This window comes from Petromyzon marinus, chromosome 22 (genome assembly GCF_048934315.1).
Source record: "Petromyzon marinus isolate PM22_M1 ecotype Great Lakes invasive population chromosome 22, UKy_Petmar_22M1.pri1.0, whole genome shotgun sequence".
Classification (NCBI taxonomy): domain Eukaryota; kingdom Metazoa; phylum Chordata; class Hyperoartia; order Petromyzontiformes; family Petromyzontidae; genus Petromyzon; species Petromyzon marinus.
The window spans coordinates 16,193,352-16,214,865 of NC_133688.1; the positions used below are offsets into that span (position 1 = coordinate 16,193,352).

At 42.5% G+C, this 21,514-nt stretch overlaps 2 protein-coding genes across 14 annotated transcripts in view; both read left to right on the forward strand.

Moving 5' to 3' along the window:
* LOC116944924 (early estrogen-induced gene 1 protein-like) overlaps positions 1–21,177 on the forward strand; it is a 37,498-nt gene extending 16,321 nt beyond the window's left edge. The window contains exons 4-12 of one of the 13 annotated variants that reach the window (XM_032958844.2): positions 949–978; positions 2,667–2,783; positions 4,078–4,124; positions 6,065–6,213; positions 9,149–9,181; positions 9,928–10,014; positions 13,708–13,876; positions 17,411–17,529; positions 18,774–21,177. In XM_032958844.2, the coding sequence (XP_032814735.1) occupies positions 949–978; positions 2,667–2,783; positions 4,078–4,124; positions 6,065–6,213; positions 9,149–9,181; positions 9,928–10,014; positions 13,708–13,876; positions 17,411–17,529; positions 18,774–18,826 (804 nt within the window). In that variant the 3' untranslated portion in view covers positions 18,827–21,177. The remainder of the gene's footprint in view (positions 1–948; positions 979–2,666; positions 2,784–4,077; positions 4,125–6,064; positions 6,214–9,148; positions 9,182–9,927; positions 10,015–13,707; positions 13,877–17,410; positions 17,530–18,773) is intronic. The other 12 variants (XM_032958848.2, XM_032958845.2, XM_032958849.2 and 9 more) reach the window with 12 other exon arrangements.
* Positions 1–21,514, forward strand: part of LOC116944922 (syntaxin-binding protein 1) — a 105,477-nt gene that overhangs the window by 49,676 nt on the left and 34,287 nt on the right. The gene's annotated exons all lie outside the window — the stretch shown is intronic.

Below are 21,514 nucleotides of genomic sequence, written 5' to 3' on the forward strand. Positions count from 1 at the left end.
TATACGGAACGGTTTGGCTTCCGAGTTCCGATATGCATGAAATGCACCCGCCCGGGGTTGTTGTTCGTGTCATAACTTACGTAAGATCTGCGTAGTGGGGATTACAAGCGAATGCGTTGTGTCAAGCGGGCGAGGCCATTCATTTATATATTTTATTTATTTATAAAATATTATGCCAGAGTCTTTTAACATACTGCTATACGTATAATATAAAGTTGCAATGGCTGGTGTGCAGTTAGAGCACTGCGGTCTCACAGATAGCTTAAACAACCTAGGTCTATGTTTCGCTTGGAAAAAATAAAATCAGAAAATTCACAACTCGAGTGTTTCCCAGATTTTCCGGTTTCCCTTGGGCGTTTTTATGGTAAATTATGGACATTCCTTCTCATATAGGGTAAGGGTGGTGGGTTTTTTTTTCGGGTGCGACTGCAGCAATAAATATTCTTCATTATGTTTACATTCTCTGGGGATTGCCACTGTCCAGTGTAAGCATGGAACGCTAACAATTATCCAGATCCCATGCTGTTTCAGTCGTGTGTGTTTCATTTGAGGTTATCAAATTGAATATGTTCACACCCACACAAATAAATTACACAAATGAAAACGACGTTTCATTTGCACGCAGTTATGCCATCCATATGCAGCACATCCAAAAAGTAACCGAATACCGGAACTGCATCTATGAATAATGCGAGGCACACTGACAGCAGTGCTCTTGACACAATCCCGTGCTTAAAAATACATTCTTTATATATGGAAATGGTAATTTGTGTTAAAGCTTGAGGCCCTAATTGTACCTTAGTTTCGTGGCACCTTAAAAAGCTTGCAATGGATTAGGGTAGTTCTATTATTTTTGTGATCCTTTATTGCTTCCTTTAATTTAGCAATGTTTAGCTCAACAACTGGCATTTAAATTGTTTCTCTGTCGTGTGGGTGTTTGTTTTGAAGGAACTTAAAGGAGGGAAGGCATACAGCAAGGTAAGATGCTTGGCTTTAATTTAGGAGGATATTTGTATGTGTTGACCTATGGTTTGTCAGCAGTGACTAACTTTAGCATTATGTTTGTCAGTAATGACTCACTGTAGGGTTTGTAAATAAATGAGCAATAACGATTCATTAATATGGCTCTTAATTACATTTGCCCCCGTGATTTAGTGTTTGACTTCAGCTTTTTGTTTGGTTGATTCAAATACGATCCAAATATGTGAAAATGTACGATAAAATTGTTGCCCAGTCACATATCTGTAACTTAATAATCCTCACGTCGATGTTGTTGTTGAAACCCACACGGAGTCGAAGGACAGGCACCATAGTGTATCTTTGGTTCGTTAAATGTGTTGCCGATATGCAAATTACTTTTTACGTAAAAGCTTATGTAGTAGCCGAAACAATCCATTGAGATTTTGGTAATCTCGCTGATACTCCCTTGTGAGAATCGCTCCACAACTTCACCGCAAGTGTTTTCTTTTGAGGCCACTGGTTTCCCTGCTGTGGATTCTTCAAATTACTTTTAAACAACTAGACTCGCCGAGACGACACAGCCGAGTCATACATCTTGGTCACATGTTTCCAACCAGCTGTCCTACATATAATTAGGGCGCTAGAGTCTTCTTGCCGGTTATCGCTTCGTGCCGCGTGGCTCAATATTTTGTGCTTTATACGGCAAGCTTTCTGTGATCAAATCGCCCAGATTGTACCCGGTCTCGTCAGATTTCGGAAGTTGACGACTTGAGCCGCTATCGCCGAGCACACAGTTGCTTGCTATAGGCTGCAGGATATACGTGGTCGGCAACAGGAGGCAGGGCAGCAACATCCATTGTTGTACCGTGCTTCAATGCTCTCACATCCACACTCCCTACCTTTACGAACCCACTGAGCAGCATACTGAAGTATGATAAAAAAAAAATAACCCCCATGACCCATCTAGTGTGGGGATGCCGTGCCAGCAGTGTATTGACAAAGGGCTGTACACAGCAAGTTATACTTGAAAGTAGCAGATTAACAATGCCTTTTTAAAGTGTGTAAATAGTTGTACCACCGTTTGTGTTAATTGACATTAAAATAACCAAAATAAGCACAGTGAAAAGTTGAATCGCTGTTTTTGCACCCTTGTGAAAATTTAAAGTTGTTTGAAGTCTGTTTTCTCCCAACATAAAGGGTTTAAGCTTCAGAAAATCTGTAGAGATGATCATGTAATTATATTTTGGTTGTCCCATCAGTGTTATGTCATGAGATTAACAAATTCCCATTTGTAGCTCTCACAACGGTGCAGCACCCTGTGCTGGAGAAAGACTGTGAAAGATGATGTCATAGAACTACTGCTGAAGTGATTTCACTAGGCCTCTTTTTGCACACTTGCCACATACTTTGTATATGCTGTGTGAATAGGGTTCACTCTATATCAATCAGACCATTAAAATATACATGTCTAAACTATAATAAGTCAAATAAAGGATGTCCGCACGGTTATTTGTGACCAGGCTGGAATTTGACACTTGCTATTCTTGAGAACGCGATGTAAAAATTACCGGCTGCCTGAATTTAAACCCAGAATCTCAACAGTGCACGCTCGGTGCTCTGACATGGTATTAGCGTTCCGAGCCACCTATAAGAACACTGCGGTATGTCGATTGGGTGTGTGGTGCTGCTTTTGTGATTGGTCGCAGTTGGGTTTTGCCGACCTGAATATGGCAGAGTTTGCCGGCTCGCGCTGCACAACTCGCCGTTGCCTTCTCGAGGGATACGACACCAAGAACGCACGGCAGGACAACTCCATTCTCAAGGCATGTCTCTACCAAAACCGCATTGAAATTACGTCCTCGCTAATGACGTGTGTGTGTGTGTGTTGAACTTGACCAAGGATCAGGTTCCAGTTGCCGCGAGCATCGCACAGCGCGCTGTCTAATAATTGAATCAGGATTTTTGTGCAGAGAGTTAATATCTGGTGTCGTAAAACACACTCTTATAATTTCTGTTCCCATATTTCGCTTGGTGTAAGACCATGAAACCTTACAGCATGTCTTTTATGAATTCGAGACCAGGTACATACTACATCAGGTTGAATGGTATGGCAACCGAACAACATTGCGTTTCATAAGCAATTCGAACGCTGGAAGCAGACCTGTCATTATATCACTGTATATTGTCACCGTACAGAAATGCAATTACTGCTTATGTTTATGTATGTTGAACTTCTTTCGCACCGTACGTAGCCAACCGTGGTAATCGAATGTGCGGGAGAAGGACAGCAAACTAAACAACAAAAATCAGTTCTAAAGAAATTAGTTGTCAAACTATATTTAAAAGTGCATAGCTCCAGTGGCTTCCTAATATCGGAAGGAAGAGCGTTCCAGATGGCCGCAGAACCATATCTGAAAGCGTGTGATGCAGTGACCGTCTTTGTTTATTGAGGCCATTATCCAACATCACCCATTATATCCAACCTCACCTACCAATACCTGTTTAAGCTCCCTCGGTGTAAACCTATTTAGTGAATAAGTCTACATCATTAGACCTCCTTTGCCAGTACAAAAATATAATAATAGGGTTTTTCCCCTTTTTTTCTGGCAACACAACTGAAACCTTTTTACAATTATTCATGTCTGCATTAACCACTCTGATAATATATGCATTGTCCTTGAAACTGATTGGTCCACACCAGAGACAGCTTTCTTTTGAGCCTCGTCTCAATTTGTACTAGACCAGATCGTCACCTTGTAAAAAGGTTTAAGTTTTGTTGCCAGAAAAAAGGGTAAAAACCCTATTATTATATGAATAAGTCTAGTTGGCCAAACTATCACGATCACATTTTTATTAGCCTGTTATTTTTCATTAATACCTTATGCTGCTTTAAAACTAAATTGGTATGTAATGTATGTATGTTGGACTTCTTTCTCACCATACATTTTAACACATGTTGGATTCACCTCTGCCCTAGTTATGGTTTTACATAGTAAAATTGTGAATACTTGCACAATTTCTTGTGCAACGGGGGGGTTTTTTTTGGTGTTGTTGAAAAATTGCATTGCGTGACATTTGCAATGCAATTCTCATTTGTGAATGATGAACATTTCTTAGGTCATTATTGGGATGACTCTACTGTCTGGAGACCCTTGCTTCAAAACGTAAGTTTTACGCGAACAAATAGATTGCAGCATGTGTATAATTTTTAATCGACTTACGGTGCTCGTGATAATCTTTCATTACTTCATAAACGTATGTATCCAAATGCCAGATGGCTGTCAGTGTTCATTTTGAAGTGCGGTAAAATCCACTCCCAAGTTGGAGCACCGGGGAACATTTCTCACCAAGAGGTTAGCGGAGGTAAAACATGGACAAATTGATGCGTTGGGAGTGCCTCGTTCCGCAGCTATTTGACTTCGCATTTTGTGAAAACCTTAGGCCATCATCCAAAGAGCTTTATTAGGTGAGTCACAGCTGCCTACAGCGCTAGGCATTTGCATACATCTCTGACTCGGTTATCTATTGACTTCACAAGTATGTCTGCCTCCCAATTGCTTTTCATTTGGCTTTGGACACGGTATCGATTAAAACCTTTCCTTTGTAGTCACGGAGACATCTTGTATTACTTTTAAAATGGATGATGCGCAGCAGCGTTGGATGGAGCTTTTTTCACAAGAGCTTCCAGTGAACCTGTACGTTAGAACATTTAGGTATGTGTAATGTACCTATTAAAGTATAATACGTGCTTGAATGGAAAGTAGCAGGTATAAGAGACTAACAGCTGGGAAATCCCAGTGGTTGTGTGTTTTTGCTCTAAAAGGTTCAATTACATTGTGAAAGTCAAAAGACCATTATGCAAACTAAACTGAGTCCTCGGCAAGTCATGGGTTGCATTATCTTTCACCACAGATCTGTTGCAAGCTCATTTCAGTTGAGATATGTTTTCATAATCTCTTAATTCGCTTAGCAATTATGGTTTGGAGACAAAAATCCCTGAAAACGAGTTTTTCCTAGAAGAATACAGCCCTAATATTCAAATGAGTTTATAGCTGCATAAAATTTTCCCCGTATTTTTGTTTAGCAGCTGTTCATATATCTTGCTGACATAAATAATATGTGTTCAGTGAGTAGGTTTAAAAATGCTTTAGACTGGCAGAAATAAATGTTTTATGTGACTTTGTGCAGTCTTAAGTTTAATGTTTAAATTATGTAGGGCTCGATGTTCCTTTAAAATACACACAAAGGTAATTGGATGCAATAATGACACAGCTCAGTGTTTCACTAGTAGAGTAAATTCTCGCTCATCCTCTCCTGACACCTTAACTTAACAGCTTCAGTAGTGGAAACAGACAGCCTTTTAGGTTGTTGTTGCTGCTGCGTAAAATTGGATGAACATGTGCGCACACACACACACACACTGGGCACATTAAACATTTTCATAATGGATTAATTAAAAGAGTGTTTTTTACTCTTGCTAAGATGAAACATCTCTTCGTTTCGGCTTACTGGCCTTTAAATAAATTCGTCAGATCAAAGCCACGCTATGCTCATAAGGCCACCCACAGTTGTAAAGATACACTCGTCTGTAATAGCTGATGGGGGGGGTTGAGCACTTTCAGGGTTTGTATATGTGCTTGGGGACAGTGGGGTCGATTCTCGCCCTTGGTTAAAGCCAGTGGAAAGTGGTATCTGAACCTGGCCTGGGCATCCCCCGAGGTTAACTCGGCTTTGAATGAGTACTTGGTGCTGTCTGTAAATATCAGCACTGGGGAGACAAAGGTGGCCAGGTGTGGTTCTGGCCACATCGGCCCCATGTGTCACATCACAAAGTTTTGAACTGGGCGGGCCACATATATCATATGCAATTAGCAAGAAGGGCTCGGCAAGCTTTTACGTGGATGCCGGAAAATGACAGACTAAGATGGTGATTGACCATGGGCTGAAGCCAAACAGTGTAGAGGGATTTCTAATTTACAGCTATTAACATGGGAAGAGCTCTTGACTGGTAGCACATGACCGTGACAAAGTGGAGGCATCGTCTGATGTGTCGGGGACAATTGACGGACGAAGCAAGTAGGTACATGTGTTCATTTGTCTTCAGGCCTCCTGCACCCATGCCGCTGTCAGTGTCCGGAGAGGATTCCGGCACGCTGCAGCTCGAGAGCAAGGGCCCCGGCGATGATGGCAGCAGCACCCCGGGCTCCTTGGCGCAACGGCAGAGCAAGAGTCGGCCCAGTGTGTTGCCTACAGGTGAGCTCATCCGCCCGCAGAGGCACGCAGACCGAGAACATCCTCGGCTACATTCAGCTAGCACGCGCAAAAAAATATGCAATCAAAAAGTCATACAGTGAGAGAAAAAAGTATTTGATCCCCTGCTGATTTTGTACGCTTGCCCACTGACAAAGAAATGATCAGTCTATAATTTCAATGGTAGGTTTATTTGAACAGTGAGAGACGGAATAACAACAACAAAATCCAGAAAAACGCATGTCAAAAATGTTATAAATTGATTTGCATTTTAATGAGGGAAATAAGTATTTGACCCCCTCTCAATCAGAAAGATTTCTGGCTCCCAGATGTCTTTTATACAGGTAACGAGCTGAGATTAGGAGCACACTCTTAAAGGGAGTGTTCCTAATATCAACTTGTTACCTGTATAAAAGGCACCTGTCCACAGAAGCATCAATCAGATTCTAAACTCTCCACCATGGCCAAGACCAAAGAGCTCTCCAAGGATGTCAGGGACAAGATTGTAGACCTACACAAGGCTGGAATGGGCTACAAGACCATTGCTAAGCAGCTGGTGAGAAGGTAACAACAGTTGGTGCGATTATTCGCAAATGGAAGAAACACAAAATAACTGTCAATCTCCCTCGGTCTGGGGCTCCATGCAAGATCTCACCTCGTGGAGTTGCAATGATCATGAGAACGGTGAGGAATCAGCCCTGAACTACACGGGAGGATCTTGTCAATGATCTCAAGGCAGCTGGGACCATAGTCACCAAGAAAACAATTGGTAACACACTACGCCGTGAAGGACTGAAATCCTGCAGCGTCCGCAAGGTCCCCCTACTCAAGAAAGCACATATACATGCCCGTCTGAAGTTTTCCAATGAACATCTGAATGATTCAGAGGACAACTGGGTGAAAGTGTTGTGGTCAGATGAGACCAAAATGGAGCTCTTTGGCATCAACTCAACTCGCCGTGTTTGGAGGAGGAGGAATGCTGCCTATGACCCCAAGAACACCATCCCCACCTTCATACATGGAGGTGGAAACATTATGCTTTGGGGGTGTTTTTCTGCTAAGGGGACAGGACAACTTCACCGCATCAAAGGGACGATGGACAGGGCCATGTACCGTCAAATCTTGGGTGAGAACCTCCTTCCCTCAGCCAGGGCATTGAAAATGGGTCGTGGATGGGTATTCCAGCATGACAAGACCCAAAACACACGGCCAAGGCAACAAAGGAGTGGCTCAAGAAGAAGCACATTAAGGTCCTGGAGTGGCCTAGCCAGTCTCCAGACCTTAATCCCATAGAAAATCTGTGGAGGGAGCTGAAGGTTCAAGTTGCCAAACGTCAGCCTCGAAACCTTAATGACTTGGAGAAGATGTGCAAAGAGGAGTGGGACAATATCCCTCCTGAGATGTGTGCAAACCTGGTGGCCAACTGCAAGAAACGTCTGACCTCTGTGATTGCCAACAAGGATTTTGCCACCAAGTACTACGTCATGTTTTGCAGAGGGGTCAAATACTTATTTCCCTCATTAAAATGCAAATCAATTTATAACATTTTTGACAAGCGTTTTTCTGGATGTTTTTATTGTTATTCTGTCTCTCACTGTTCAAATAAACCTACCATTAAAATTATAGACTGATCATTTCTTTGTCAGTGGGCAAACGTACAAAATCAGCAGGGGATCAAATACTTTTTTCCCTCACTGTATCGCTTGCCGTGTAAATGTGTACCGTGGCTACGTGTGTCTCATGCTATCTGACAAGAGTTTAAAATTGTGATGATTAAAAAGAAAATTGTGCTTTTCGTTTGTTCGCTTACTAAAACAACTTTACTCCAGATTGTATCCGAATTGTGTTTTCGGCGTAGCGCCATGCGACAGTGTAAATTCGGATCTCTCACAGCAGTGCACCCCCATTGTGTTAGAGAACGGCCTGTGGAAGCAGCTATCATACAGCTACCTCTAAAATCGCTTGAAGTGACCTCTTTTCAACACTGTGGGTGGCAGCACCTTCCTACCCATGCGTCGCATGACAGTCATAACGATATTTTAATTATCAGTTACAATTTTGCCAAATTAAGTGCAGAACCAAATTTAATACATTCTTGTGGCGTTAAGACCACCGATTCACTACATCTACATCAAAACAGGGCTTTTAAACGATAACCGGTAAACTGTTAACCATTTTCAGAATCCTTTAACTTATAGCTCATTGGGTTCCTCCAGAATAAATACAGATTCTGATTCTGATGCTGATGCCAACTCAGCACTCGGGAGCCTCCTGGCCATTTCGAGAATGTGCACAGTAATGCCTCGGTCAGGCGTGTCTTCGTGGCGCTCGAGTGATATCACTCCCACACATACGTTATTAATGTCGTGGCAATGCAGTAACAGCACGAGAGTGCTTGACAATGATTATAAATCATTCAAATAAGCCTTAAGCTTGGGTTGGGACAGCTCAGGACGCACAAGCCTTGGCTGCCGTCTTCAATGTTCGATTTGTTTTTTTGAGATGCATCTTAATTTAATTATATATATTTATGGTCCCCAACCACCCACGTGTAACAAAAAATACCAGTGAAACAATAGCAGTTCCATGTTTTTTGTTTGTGTGCACATAGTGCATTGCACATGTCTGCAGAAGACAACAGCAACAAAGCTAGGCATCAGCAGTCACATTTATTACATTAAAACCACCAATTCTTTATCATTTGAATAACTTTGCACCCTTTAATCTAGCGGCAGTTTGTCTTAATATTTTTGCAAGTGTGGTGTGAAATAAATCTGCTCTGCATTCAGAGCAGACTTGGGCATGTCTGAAAAATGTGTTTGTCATATTAGTTTTCTTTATACTACTCTGTGGCATTGCACACCTTTGAATGAAATATAAATGTGTGGAAGATTAAATTGAATCCACAATGATGACAGTCTTGCACCTTGTAATTCAGCAGGAAAGTGGTTGAAGAATAAAGATCTTGCCAGTAAGTGTTTTTGGAGGAAAAAATAAACCACATTCTCTGGATGTGCATGAGCCGTGCATTTGGAAGCAGTTGGTTTCAGGGAGCTGCAATTAAACCCTACTGTTTCTCCTCCTGACATGATGGCATGTGGATATTTAAAGATTCCTGCATACTTTCAGGGCTGAATACTTGGTGGGACACATGTGCTTGTGCTGGGATTGGATATTGGCTTTGGGATGCAACCTGAGACTCATGGAAGCCTTGAACTTCTTTTAAAATCCATGAGCTGTACATCAGTATTAACCTCTCCTGAATTAAACACAACAAACTGTCCTACTACTAACCATTTCGACTTAAAACTTTCGTGACTGCAGAAATTCATATTCTTGGTTCTTTCGGTAAAATCACATAGATAGAAAATAAAAATCGAAATTAAAGGCACATAACCCACGACGTTTCGATCGCAACACAAGCGGTCTTCATAATTTCTCTCCACCCGATGAAGACCGCTTGTGTTGTGATCGAAACGTCAAGGGTTTTTCTGCTTTTAATTTAGATTTTTGTTTTCTATCTACGTGACTTTACCGAAAGAACCAAGAATATGAATATTACTAACCATTTTATTCATTCTCTCCTGAATAACTCTGTGTCATGCTCCGTCAACAATATTGTGTCCTCGACGTTTACGTAAATGTGCATTGTGTCTCTGTTGCCTAACATCCATGATGTATTCCCCATTCTATTTTGTGTGCATTAACGTGTTGCAGAAATGAATATGTTGTGTGCAGATGAACCCTTTCAAGCGGGACATGTCCGCAGCTCCAGCTCTGCCAGCCAGCATTCCCGAATCTCAGGTACAGCTCTTGTCAGTTGCATTGTTTCCCCACTGCGTTCACATTGCTGGCCTAAGACGATCACTAAAAACAGGTACAGGCACGCTGGCGGAGTGTTTCTCTTCGTGAGCTGGCACACAGTGTGAGTGTCGGGCACTGTTGGGTACGTTTTGGGTGTTGCTCATCAGCAGGTAACAATTTCACGAGCATACTTACGTGGGGGGATTCGACGGTTGCTCCGTGGAAGGTTGTGGCATTGAACAGACTGAAATATGCATTCTTCCAGCAGCCAGTTTTCTCCTCGATGTCGAATGACCTTTCGCAGAGATGAAATGGAGGGCTCGACCGCAGGCTTCCAGAATAAACCGCTGTGAAGCCCCCTTCAAAACGGCGGCTTTAAAGCGTCGCTTGGCAGCGCGGCGTGAAGTGCACCGTCACGCACCAAATGCAGCTATTGTGTCGGTTCATTCACGTCCAAGGGCTGCCTGTCACTAATTAGCAAGAGAGCCTATTGTCTGTCCTTCTCATATTCATGTTGGTTGTCTGCTGCTTGGTCCAGTGGTCTTCTATCAAAGGCACTATAAATTGTCGTGCAATTTTATCCCCTTCGATAAAAAGGGGGTAGTGTTAGCCGATCCTCTCTCTGTGTATTTGCTTTCTCGTGAAATTTTAATGGTGAGTCCACACTGTTTAATCCATCCTCACGTTGGATGTGGTAATATTAGATGTTGGGCCTTTTTTGAGTAAAGAATGGCAATTGAATGTTTGTGTATTTTGGCACTGATCCATGGAGTTCATTTTTCTGTCTCTAAGTGTAATTCCAAGCACGCATCTCTCTCTTGGCTTATTTGCGTACTTTTCAGTTTATTTTTATTTGTCAGTCTGCAGCTCATGGATCAGAGATCAAATGCAAATTAGAAATATGTTGACTTAAGAAAAGTATGTAGGCTTGGGCAGGACATGTTGCTAAAAGGTAATATGGCCAATCGTCGAGACTGATGATGGAATGCCAGCCAAGGGAGGGATACACACCTGAGAGGACATCCGCTGTGAAGATGGAAGGATATAAACTTGTGTGTGGGAGTAAAAATAGATTGTGCTGTATGTATGTATGTTAAAATTCTTTCGCACCGTACATAGCCAACCGTATTAATTGTAGATGCGGGAGAAGGACATCTAACTAAAGACAAAGAGCAGTTGTAAATAAATGTTTTAAATCTATATTTAAAAGTGCATAGCTCCCAGTGGGTTCCTAATATCGGAAGGAGAGCATTCCAGACAGCCGCAGAAGCGCATCTGAAAGCGTGCGATGCAGTGACCGTCTTTGTTCGATGGTTAGCCAAAAACTGCTGTAGGACAACCGGATTTTCCATGATGGTTTCTGCTCTTTGACGAGATCAGCAAGGTATTGTGGTTCAATTTAGGCAAGCACTTTGTGTCACAGGATTTTGATAGCATAAAGGTGATTAATTATGCATTAAATACGTAATGGCTGATACGATGGTGATGATAACGATGACTTGTTGCGGTGAACTAATTTGTGTCAAGATTGTAGGCTGTGATATTTTATTTACTTGTTAGAAGTTACATAACCTCCATGATAAATAATGAACAACACTCGTCTCTACCAAGTCCCCTTGACGTGCTTAGCCCCTCCCCGCCCTCCCATTTTGTACAGCATCTTGAGATGGTGACATAATGAGAGTTTATGAATGCCAAGTTTTGCCAAGGCATAGAGGATGCATATTAGTGAGATGAAAGATAAATGAACAAGGGGGATAGATACATTGAGGGAAAAAAGTATTTGATCCCCTGCTGATTTTGTACGTTTGCCCACTGACAAAGAAATGATCAGTCTATAATTTTAATGGTAGGTTTATTTGAACAGTGAGAGACAGAATAACAACAAAAACATCCAGAAAAACACATGTCAAAAATGTTATAAATTGATTTGCATTTTAATGAGGGAAATAAGTATTTGACTCCTCTGCAAAAGATGACTTAGTACTTGGTGGCAAAACTCTTGTTGGCAATCACAGAGGTCAGACGTTTCTTGTAGTTGGCCACCAGGTTTGCACACATCTCAGGAGGGATTTTGTCCCACTTCTCTTTGCAGATCTTCCCCAAGTCATTAATGTTTCGAGGCTGACGTTTAGCAACTCGAACCTTCAGCTCCCTCCACATATTTACTATGGGATTAAGGTCTGGAGACTGGCTAGGCCACTCCAGGACCTTAATGTGCTTCTTCTTGCCTTGGCCGTGTGTTTTGGGTCATTGTCATGCTGGAATACCCATCCACGACCCATTTTCAATGCCCTGGCTGAGGGAAGGAGGTTCTTACCCAAGATTTTACGGTACATGGCCCCGTCCATCGTCCCTTTGATGCGGTGAAGTTGTCCTGTCCCCTTAGCAGAAAAACACCCCCAAAGCATAATGTGTCCACCTCCATGTTTGACGGTGGGGATGGTGTTCTTGGGGTCATAGGCAGCATTCCTCCTCCTCCAAACACGGTGAGTTGAGTTGATGCCAAAGAGCTCCATTTTTGTCTCATCTGACCACAACACTTTCACCCATTTATCCTCTGTAATCATTCAGATGTTCATTAGCAAACTTCAGACGGACATGTATATGTGCTTTCTTGAGCAGGGGGACCTTGCGGGCGCTGCAGGATTTCAGTCCTTCACGGCGTAGTGTGTTACCAATTTTTTTCTTGGTGACTATGGTCCCAGCTGCCTTGAGATCATTGACAAGATCCTCCCGTGTAGTTCTGGGCTGATTCCTCACCGTTCTCATGATCATTGCAACTCCACGAGGTGAGATCTTGCATGGAGCCCCAGGCCGAGGGAGATTGACAGTTCTTTTGTGTTTCTTCCATTTGCGAATAATCGCACCAACTGTTGCCACCTTCTCACCAAACTGCTTGGCAATGGTCTTGTTGCCCATTCCAGTCTTTTGCAGGTCTACAATCTTGTCCCTGACATCCTTGGAGAGCTCTTTGGTCTTGGCCATGGTGGAGAGTTTGGAATCTGAGTGATTGATTGCTTCTGTGGACAGGTGTCTTTTATACAGGTAACAAGCTGAGATTAGGAGCACTCCCTTTAAGAGTGTGCTCCTAATCTCAGCTCGTTACTCTTAAAGGGAGTGCTCCTAATCTCAGCTTGTTACCTGTATAAAAGACACCTGGGAGCCAGAAATCTTTCTGATTGAGAGGGGGTCAAAAACTTATTTCCCTCCTTAAAATGCAAATCAATTTATAACATTTTTGAAATGCGTTTTTCGGGATTTTTTTGTTGTTATTCTGTCTCTCACTGTTCAAATAAACCTACCATTAAAATTATAGACTGATCATTTATTTGTCAGTGGGAAAACGTACAAAATCAGCAGGGGATCAAATACTTTTTTCCCCTCACTGTAAGAGACCTTGAGACAAATTATACAGATCAGTACGTATGGATGTTACGACGGCACCATGCCATGTAGCGTCACGTGGCCAGCCAGCATGCACCGATTTTATTAATGTGGCCCACCAGCTAATGTAGTTGAAGAAACCGGTTCCATTGTAACGATAAGAAGTAGACATACACGATGGCAGATGCCACAGCCGCGTATTCATTCGTACGGCCAGTGGGGCGCGTAGGTCAACCCGGGTGTGTGTGCGTGGCAGCAGCAGCAGCAAACGTTGCCCCCTGCTCCCTTTTTTTTTGTTGGCGCTAGCAGGGTACAGCACGGAGCACTCGCGCGCCTCCAGCCTAGGCGACCTCACACACCGGCGCAACACATCCGGGGACAGCAGCGCGTCCACGGGCATCGGCAGCATGCCAGACAGCATCAACCAGGAGCGAGTGAAGCCACCACGGCCCCCGCAGCCCGCCGACAGGTACAGGTGCGTTCCCTCGCTGGCTTTTATATCTGTGTAATTAGTTATTATTTAATACATTTGGTGTTTGTGCCATTCTTATAGCTAGGCCTCGGCAAGGTAAGGTAAAAGGTAAAAACAACGTGCCTACCTTTACCCTACCTTTTTACCTTACCACAATACAATCACTCTACCCCGGATGTGTTGCGCCGGTGTGTGAGGTCGCCTAGGCTGGAGGCGCGCGAGTGCTCCGTGCTGTACCCTGCTGGCGCCAACAAAAAAAGGGAGGAGCAGGGGGCAACGTTTGCTGCTGCTGCTGCTGCCACACACACACCCGGGTTGACCTACGCGCCCCACTGGCCGTTTGAATGAATACGCGGCTGTGCCATCGTGTATGTCTACTTCTTGCGGTTGCACCCGATTCAAGAGCCGAATGGCTCACAGGGCTATACCAAATAAATGAAACTGAAAACTGAGGTTCACGCGGAGATCGTTTGCTTGTTGAGTTGGCGAATCTTCATCTGCTTCCACCTTTTACCCTTACCCCATACAAATTACCCGATTACAGGGTAATTACTGGGGTACTACACATGAAAAGGTTTATAACAGGTAAATACTAGGTAGAGCGCTTTATTCATATAGAACACTCTCGATTATTCCAATTTTAAATTGGAATAATCGACGGACTGCACCACGGAGCTTTTATCGAGTGGTAAACAAGGTATTTACCGGGTAATACTTCGTGCTACCTTTACTCTACTCTACCGGGTAATTCTTCCGAGCTACCTTTACCCTACCCTTTACCTTACCCCTTGGCATGTCCACACCTTCACCCTTTACCTTTACCCTTTTACCCGGTAAAAAAGGGGTAAATTACCTTACCTTGCCGAGGCCTACTTAAAGCGCAAGGCTATCATCGTGAAGGTGCTATATTTTACAGACATGGTCTGCATTAGGTCGATGTTGTAATGTATAATCCCGATTGAGTGGTTTGTGGGTAATTATTTTGAATTTGTCAAATGTGGACCGTGATGCCGGCGCACAATGGCCTAGTCGTTTCAAATGATGTCAAGGGGATCTTTAACGTCCACTGGGAAGCAGATGGCCTTATTTTACGGTTAATACACCGTTATAACCGTGGGCAGCCTGTCGGATTTGACCTGTGAACCTTTACAACAAGCGGTGAGCGTGATACCGCTGGGCCATGTCAACGCTCACTTCAACACGTCCTTGTTTAAGAATATTTTTTTTGTGGTGTCCCTGGTGAGTCAGAGCTCAGAACGCTGAGCTGCCACCGCTGAACTTCATTATAACCACACGTGGTTATAATATAATGTAGCCACATGTGGTTATAATGAGGTTATCAGGTATAATGAGTTTGATGGTCTCAGCTTGGTAAACAATGACTGCATATCACATTACATTTGGTTCCACGCTTAATTTGACTAACACTCCAGCTCCGAGAAAAAAAATATTGGTATAACTGTCGTATGATGAACATTTACTCTCGTTTGCACGGTGGGAAAGTGCTGCCCCCTATTTTATAGAAAAGAGGTCAATTGAAGGGATTTCAGAGGCAGCTCTGCAATAGTCATTTGCACAGGCCATTCTCTGCTAAAGATCCAATCACATTCTTTGACTCGTGATATAAAGCTGCTGGTACAATCGCGATAAAATTGGGGATTTTTTAATGTTATTTTTTCCTTGGTTGAATTAATCACGGATGAGCTGTAAATTCCACGAAAGAATGATAAAATATTTTTTGGGAAAGCTAAGGAGTGGAGCTCTGTCGAAGCTAATGTGGATGCGCAGAAAAATAAATTTTGAGAATATGATGCAGCTCTTTTTCAGAAGCGACCTGGCCACAATTTATAACTCAACGAAGTGGTGTATCATGTGGAAATTTATAGCATCCAAATACTGTGTATGTACGCTTCTAAACGTGGAGGCAAAAACTCGGAGGACAAGGAGAAAAATCCACGGGACCATGGGGAGAACACGCAAACTCCAAATATACAGGCGTCAGGATTGGGATTAAATCCACGACCTCCTGTATACCAGGCGAGGTAGTTAACATCTTGCCACCGTGGCATCCTTATATTAAGGTTCACAAATCTAAGCTTGAGCCCTTTCATTAAAGCTCGTGTCTTAGGCATCCTAGTTTGTTTGGTATTCCAACTTCAACAAATATTTGAACGTAGTGGATGCTAGTGGTTGTAAGGGTCACGTAAATTCATTACTTACAGCATATATAAATAAAAAAGGATAATTTTATTCTTGTATTGTTATATTAAGAATAGATATTAATCGGTGGATCAATCATTACCAACCTTACTTTAAATCCTGTTCGAATGTATTTCTATGACTTTTGCAATTTTGTATTGACATAAATATATTCCAGTGGAGCGGTGGTGGCTTGGTTAGAGCATTGGCACTATGAACCCAACAGACTGGGTTTCATTCCCAGTCACGGCTAACATCAGTGGCGAGTGATATCCAAAACTGTCCTCGGCCGCCGCCTCCCCCTTTATCAACCCGCACTAATCAGCGTGGTGCAGCACGGTAAAACAACTTCGCCATAACCTGTTTGCTAAGGCATGGTAAAACAACCCCGCCGTAACCAACACAGTGTGGGAAGGTCCTCATCCAGCAGTGGATTAACAAAGGGGCTCGAACGCACGTGTAGAGTCATTGTTATTTTGTCAAAGAAAGAATTAAATTGTGGGAGAATATTTCACACTAGGGAAGCTCGAATTGTGTGTACGTCACCACTTGCAGCCAGCATTCGTATACGTCTTCCGGTAATTGCCGTTAAGTAAATCTTTGTTGATTTGTTTTAAACCCTCATACAGTTCATAACATTGGCTGCTGGGCAACAGAATATATTGTCGCAGACTTCGTGTGATATTCTTGTTTTGTAGGTCTGCTAACTAAACGGCTGGTTGAGTAGTGCATCCGAAACACATAAAACTGTTATTGATGCTGCTGTCTTAATTCGCTTAATCAGGGGCTTGACCTCACTGGCATTAGGTCTTCGTTGTGGAGCTGTTAGAGCATTTTGTAATCTCAGACCTAAGTACTGTTCACTCAAGTGCAGAAATCAATTTTCGACAAGGTTATTTGGGCTGAAATGTACTGCTTTTGAAGAGGAAGAAGTAGTAACATTGCTTTTTAACTAAGGCTGAAAGCTTTTATGCATTAGCAAAGTCTGTCCACAATGGGAGGGGGGTGCACCATATAACTCCCAACCTGTAGTATGACATTGTATTGTTATTTGGGATTTACCCTATTTAAAATTGGCCAAGTTGATTAAAAGGATTTGCCAAAACTTTGAGACACGAATCAGTTTAAAAGTGACTTTGCGATGCGCCAACGCATTTTGCCCCGACAGCTTCTCCCCAGCTTTTCACACTGCTGATTAAATACCTCCGAAGACCAACGTTTGTCGGAAGGCGCATTACGCGATCCGTGCGTGTGCGGGATTTTGTTTTGTAACGTTGTCTTCTAAAAAGGATGTTACCTTCCTTGCCGATCGCCGCTGCTCTGCGCGGCCGTGTGTAGACGCAAGGACTCTGTGGAGAACGAGCTGAAGCGGTTTGACGCTACGAGGGTGGACGCGGATGATATCGTGGAGCAGATTCTGCAGACGCAGGACTTCACGGCTGACCCCAACACAGAAGGTATGTATTTGTCTGTTTTTCTCGGTCACCGAACGCACAGCATCTCACGCCGCCCCCCCCCCCCCTCCGTTTCCAAGACACTGACGCGGGAGTCTTTTATCCGGCCGTTCGCCACTGTTGTGCTGTTTGTTGTTCTGGCTTCCGTAATGTTCACGTCATGAAAAAAGGGCTGCTCCATGCAAATAATTGAACCCTATGCTTATTAAAAATAAAAACACCCAGGTTAGATGTGGTTTCAAGTGTAAAGTGTATGTTGTTTAACCGTGTGAGAACGCTTGAGGGCCAGGATAAGTCTCACCTAAATGACGAAACCAAAACGATTACAAAATAAAATCTACACAAGTGAGAGCATAGAAGCACAGAACTATGGATTTTGCTGCATGGTACTCCGCTGCCAACCACATAATACAGCCCTGCAGCTTTCAACAACAGCCTGGCATGCATGGGGTGGTCACCCGTAAAAAAAAAACTATCCAGGCCTAAATTTGCTTAGCTTCTGAGATCTGATGAAGATCTGGTACATTGGGGGTGATTTTGGTCATAGGGAATTGTGGTATATATTGGTTTCAATAGTTACATAGCAGTGTTCGCAGTGTTGACATATGGTGCTGTATTATTATTTTGAAGGTTACTGCAATCATTTTTTTAAAGCATGCACTCTGCCAAAACAATAGACTGCAGTTTTGATTGATCAAATTGAAGGAATTTCCAGACTTCGTTTTTTACAAATAAAAATTGTCCCTTTCATGTTGGTAGTTTCACAAGCAATCGCCCACACAGTGCCCTGGGTTGATAGAATGTAGTTTACATGCATTGATTTAAGGATACGGACATGGCTGTTTCAATCGCCAACTATAAACTTGGCAGGTAATTGCCTCTAATTTAAAATTGTTCACACGAACAGCATAGAAAACGTAAAAAAAACTCGGTTGGGTGTTGAAATGGTTGCTTGTGTGAAAAAGAGAAACCCTTTGTCGAAATTCTTTGCGGACAAGATTTGTTGCAGACTGCTACGCGAAGGCATTCTATTCATTTTTGTCAAGAGTGCGATTCGAAACTCAGTCACGAGGGTGTTGCATCCACAATTCACCTAAATGAAGCCACCCATCTGCCCTGCACATGGTTTCCAAAAAAAAAAATCCTCAGCTAGCTCTCATCAGGGCCAATTTTCGAGAATGCAGCTCATGAAAGTTCCACATCAAGGCTGGCACTTATAATTTTTGTCGGTCTTTGATGTTTTCCAGATGAGGGCCTCAGGCTCTTTGTGAAGAGGGATGGAACCACGGGGCTGAAATAATAAAAAAGGATCCAGCCAAGAAGAAAAAATGTGCAGCAAAATGTCCACGTTGGTCACGCTCTGGAGTGTACATAACACGCCTGGGGCCAGTGACGTTAGTCTGGGAGAGACGATGACTTTGGAGCATCGTGGCGGTTGCTGCGTGTTAAGCATCATCCTGCTCAGACGACTACGTAGGCCCTGGCATAATGGGGGCATTGATACAAATGTTGAGCCACCACATCAAATGAACAAAAATAGCACGGGATAACTTGAATGCCACTTTATTGTACAAACTGAGCCTGCTGGAGTTTTTATTTTTTTCAATTTTTATTTTAGCCTTCCTGCTGCAGATGACATCCATAAAGTTGATTGCATTACTGAGCTCTTCATGCAGCACAAATTACAACTGTATTGGGCGTCGCGTGTGCTGTTGGCACAGAAAAGGCTAGAGTTGGCTCACTTTTGTTACTCACAAAGGAGCTAAAGTGACTCCTTGAATCCCTAATCGAATGCTGCATGTTTTTTTTAAATTAAAACAATGTGGCATGATGTTTACCGTTCGCCGCACCATTGCTTAGTTGTAAGCTGGACACGTCGACATGAGTATTTACAATGTGTGTGCATTTTAGTTTTTTCAAGTGGTGCTGTGTTGTCACGTGCTACAGAAAACGTCAACAAATTCGATGTGTCAGTTTATCCTGATTGTGCTTTTAGAGTCATCGGCAAAGCGCGCGCATCGGTGACCGTGACGACATGGCTTTGTTTAGCGAGTCAAGTAATTTTGCAGGTGTGGCTTTTATATGACTTACAAATATGATTTCTGAATGATGGACACAGGAAAAATCTGATTTGTTAAACCTTGACGGTAATTCCACCTCGTGTTGCAGTATTATGAATATAAACCAATTGACTAGTTGTTATGATGTGCAAATGCTTTTACAATTAAAACGTGTTGGGATTCCTCCCTATAAAACTGCATCAACAACAGATTTGTGTATGTCCTGATAATGGAATCAATGTATTTTTGCCTAATCACTTGTATTTTCCTTTTATTACTACGATATTTTTTCAACAATCGTGATCGTCTTGACATTCTTAAGCTGATAGCTGAAAATGTTAAGTATTTTTTTAAGTAGCTTGTGAACATCGTAAAACGCATTGTATAGCTATGGGTACACTGCACATTTTTTGGGCACAATTCATGGCTTGTGATCCGGTCAAGGGGGCGAGCAATATTTGAAAATGTCTTTGAAATGAGAATATTCAAATTATAACCACGCCATTGTTCTTTATCTCACTTAGTATAATGATTAAACTTGGTACATTTGTCTTACTGGCTGAGGCACTGACATGAATAGCAGTAGAAATAGCCCGAGAAGTTCAGTTTTAGCTGATTGAATCCAATTGCAGTGTTGACCGGATTTCGAGCTGTTTGCGTGTGCCAACTTAGCATCATGTGTCTTGGGATTCATGATTAATTTTATATTGCTGCCATGTGACCAGCGGGCTGGTTGCCTCTTTCTGGAAAATGTAGTTGTTTTTTTTGTTTACTTGATGTACGTACGTACCTTAGCTAGTAGTGAAATATTTTTTTGCAGTCTTATAAAATTCAGGGTTTAATAAAAAACAAAACTCGAGCATAGTTTTTTTCCCCCTCCAAATCTCGGTAAAAATCCTGACAAATCTGGTACCTCCCCAGCCTGTGGAAGACGTGGGATGTTGTGCCATTTTTTTGGGTGATTTGGGGTAATTTTTGGGGATTTTTTTTTATACAACTTTGGACTTTGCTGAACCAAAATTATTTGGGACACATGAACAGCTGACACTTGAGTGCATGGTATACATTAAGTACACTCATGATGCAAACTAAAAAAATGAGCCATGTCCCTGTTGGGCAAGTGTTTTACAATTTAAATACTGGAAGACCACTATTGTTTTGTCTGAATCGTAGCCTATTATAGAAATTGCTGCTCGTTGAGTTTTTTTGTGCATTACATGTAATAAAACTTGCACACTAAAACAATACATAAGTACACATTTCCAACTTTGCTATTTTTATCCGCAGACATAAAATGCACTCCAAACGCTCTTTTCCCCATTGTAAAAGGACTGTATCCTGTCAATGCTCGCGTAAAGTGTTTTGAAATGTTCATGTTAATGCGTGTTGCACCTTTCATCGTGCCATAGTGAAGCATTGCCAGTGTCGGTTCTTTATGAGTGTTATTTTTGCGAACAAGAAAAAATGGAACTTATTCCCTTGTGTTTAGAAGAGCATTCTTGCATGGTCCAAAATGCATCGGCATGTTAGTGTACGTTTCCAAAGGTCAACGTGTTTCCCTTTTTTTTGTATAAAACATTTAGAATTTTCACTTTTGTGTCTTGGATTTATTGCCTTCCACCTGTTTGTGTGCATGAAGAGTTGATTGCAGCTATTGTTTTTGTGATGCGGTATTCCGAGTAACCCAAGTTGTGCAGCAACAGTCATAAGTGGCATTCGTACTAAGACCTTTGTCGACTGGATCCCCGTCCACTGCTGGATGAAGGCCTTCCCAGGCCATGTCGGCCATGGGTCTGGGTAAGTCTGGCATGAGTTATGTGAAGATTAGATTAACCTTTTCAAGAATTACCAGGCCGATTGCCTACTGCCAGTGCCATTCATACAACCAAACCGGAAGTATTATATCTGACACCGTAATGTCGAAACGT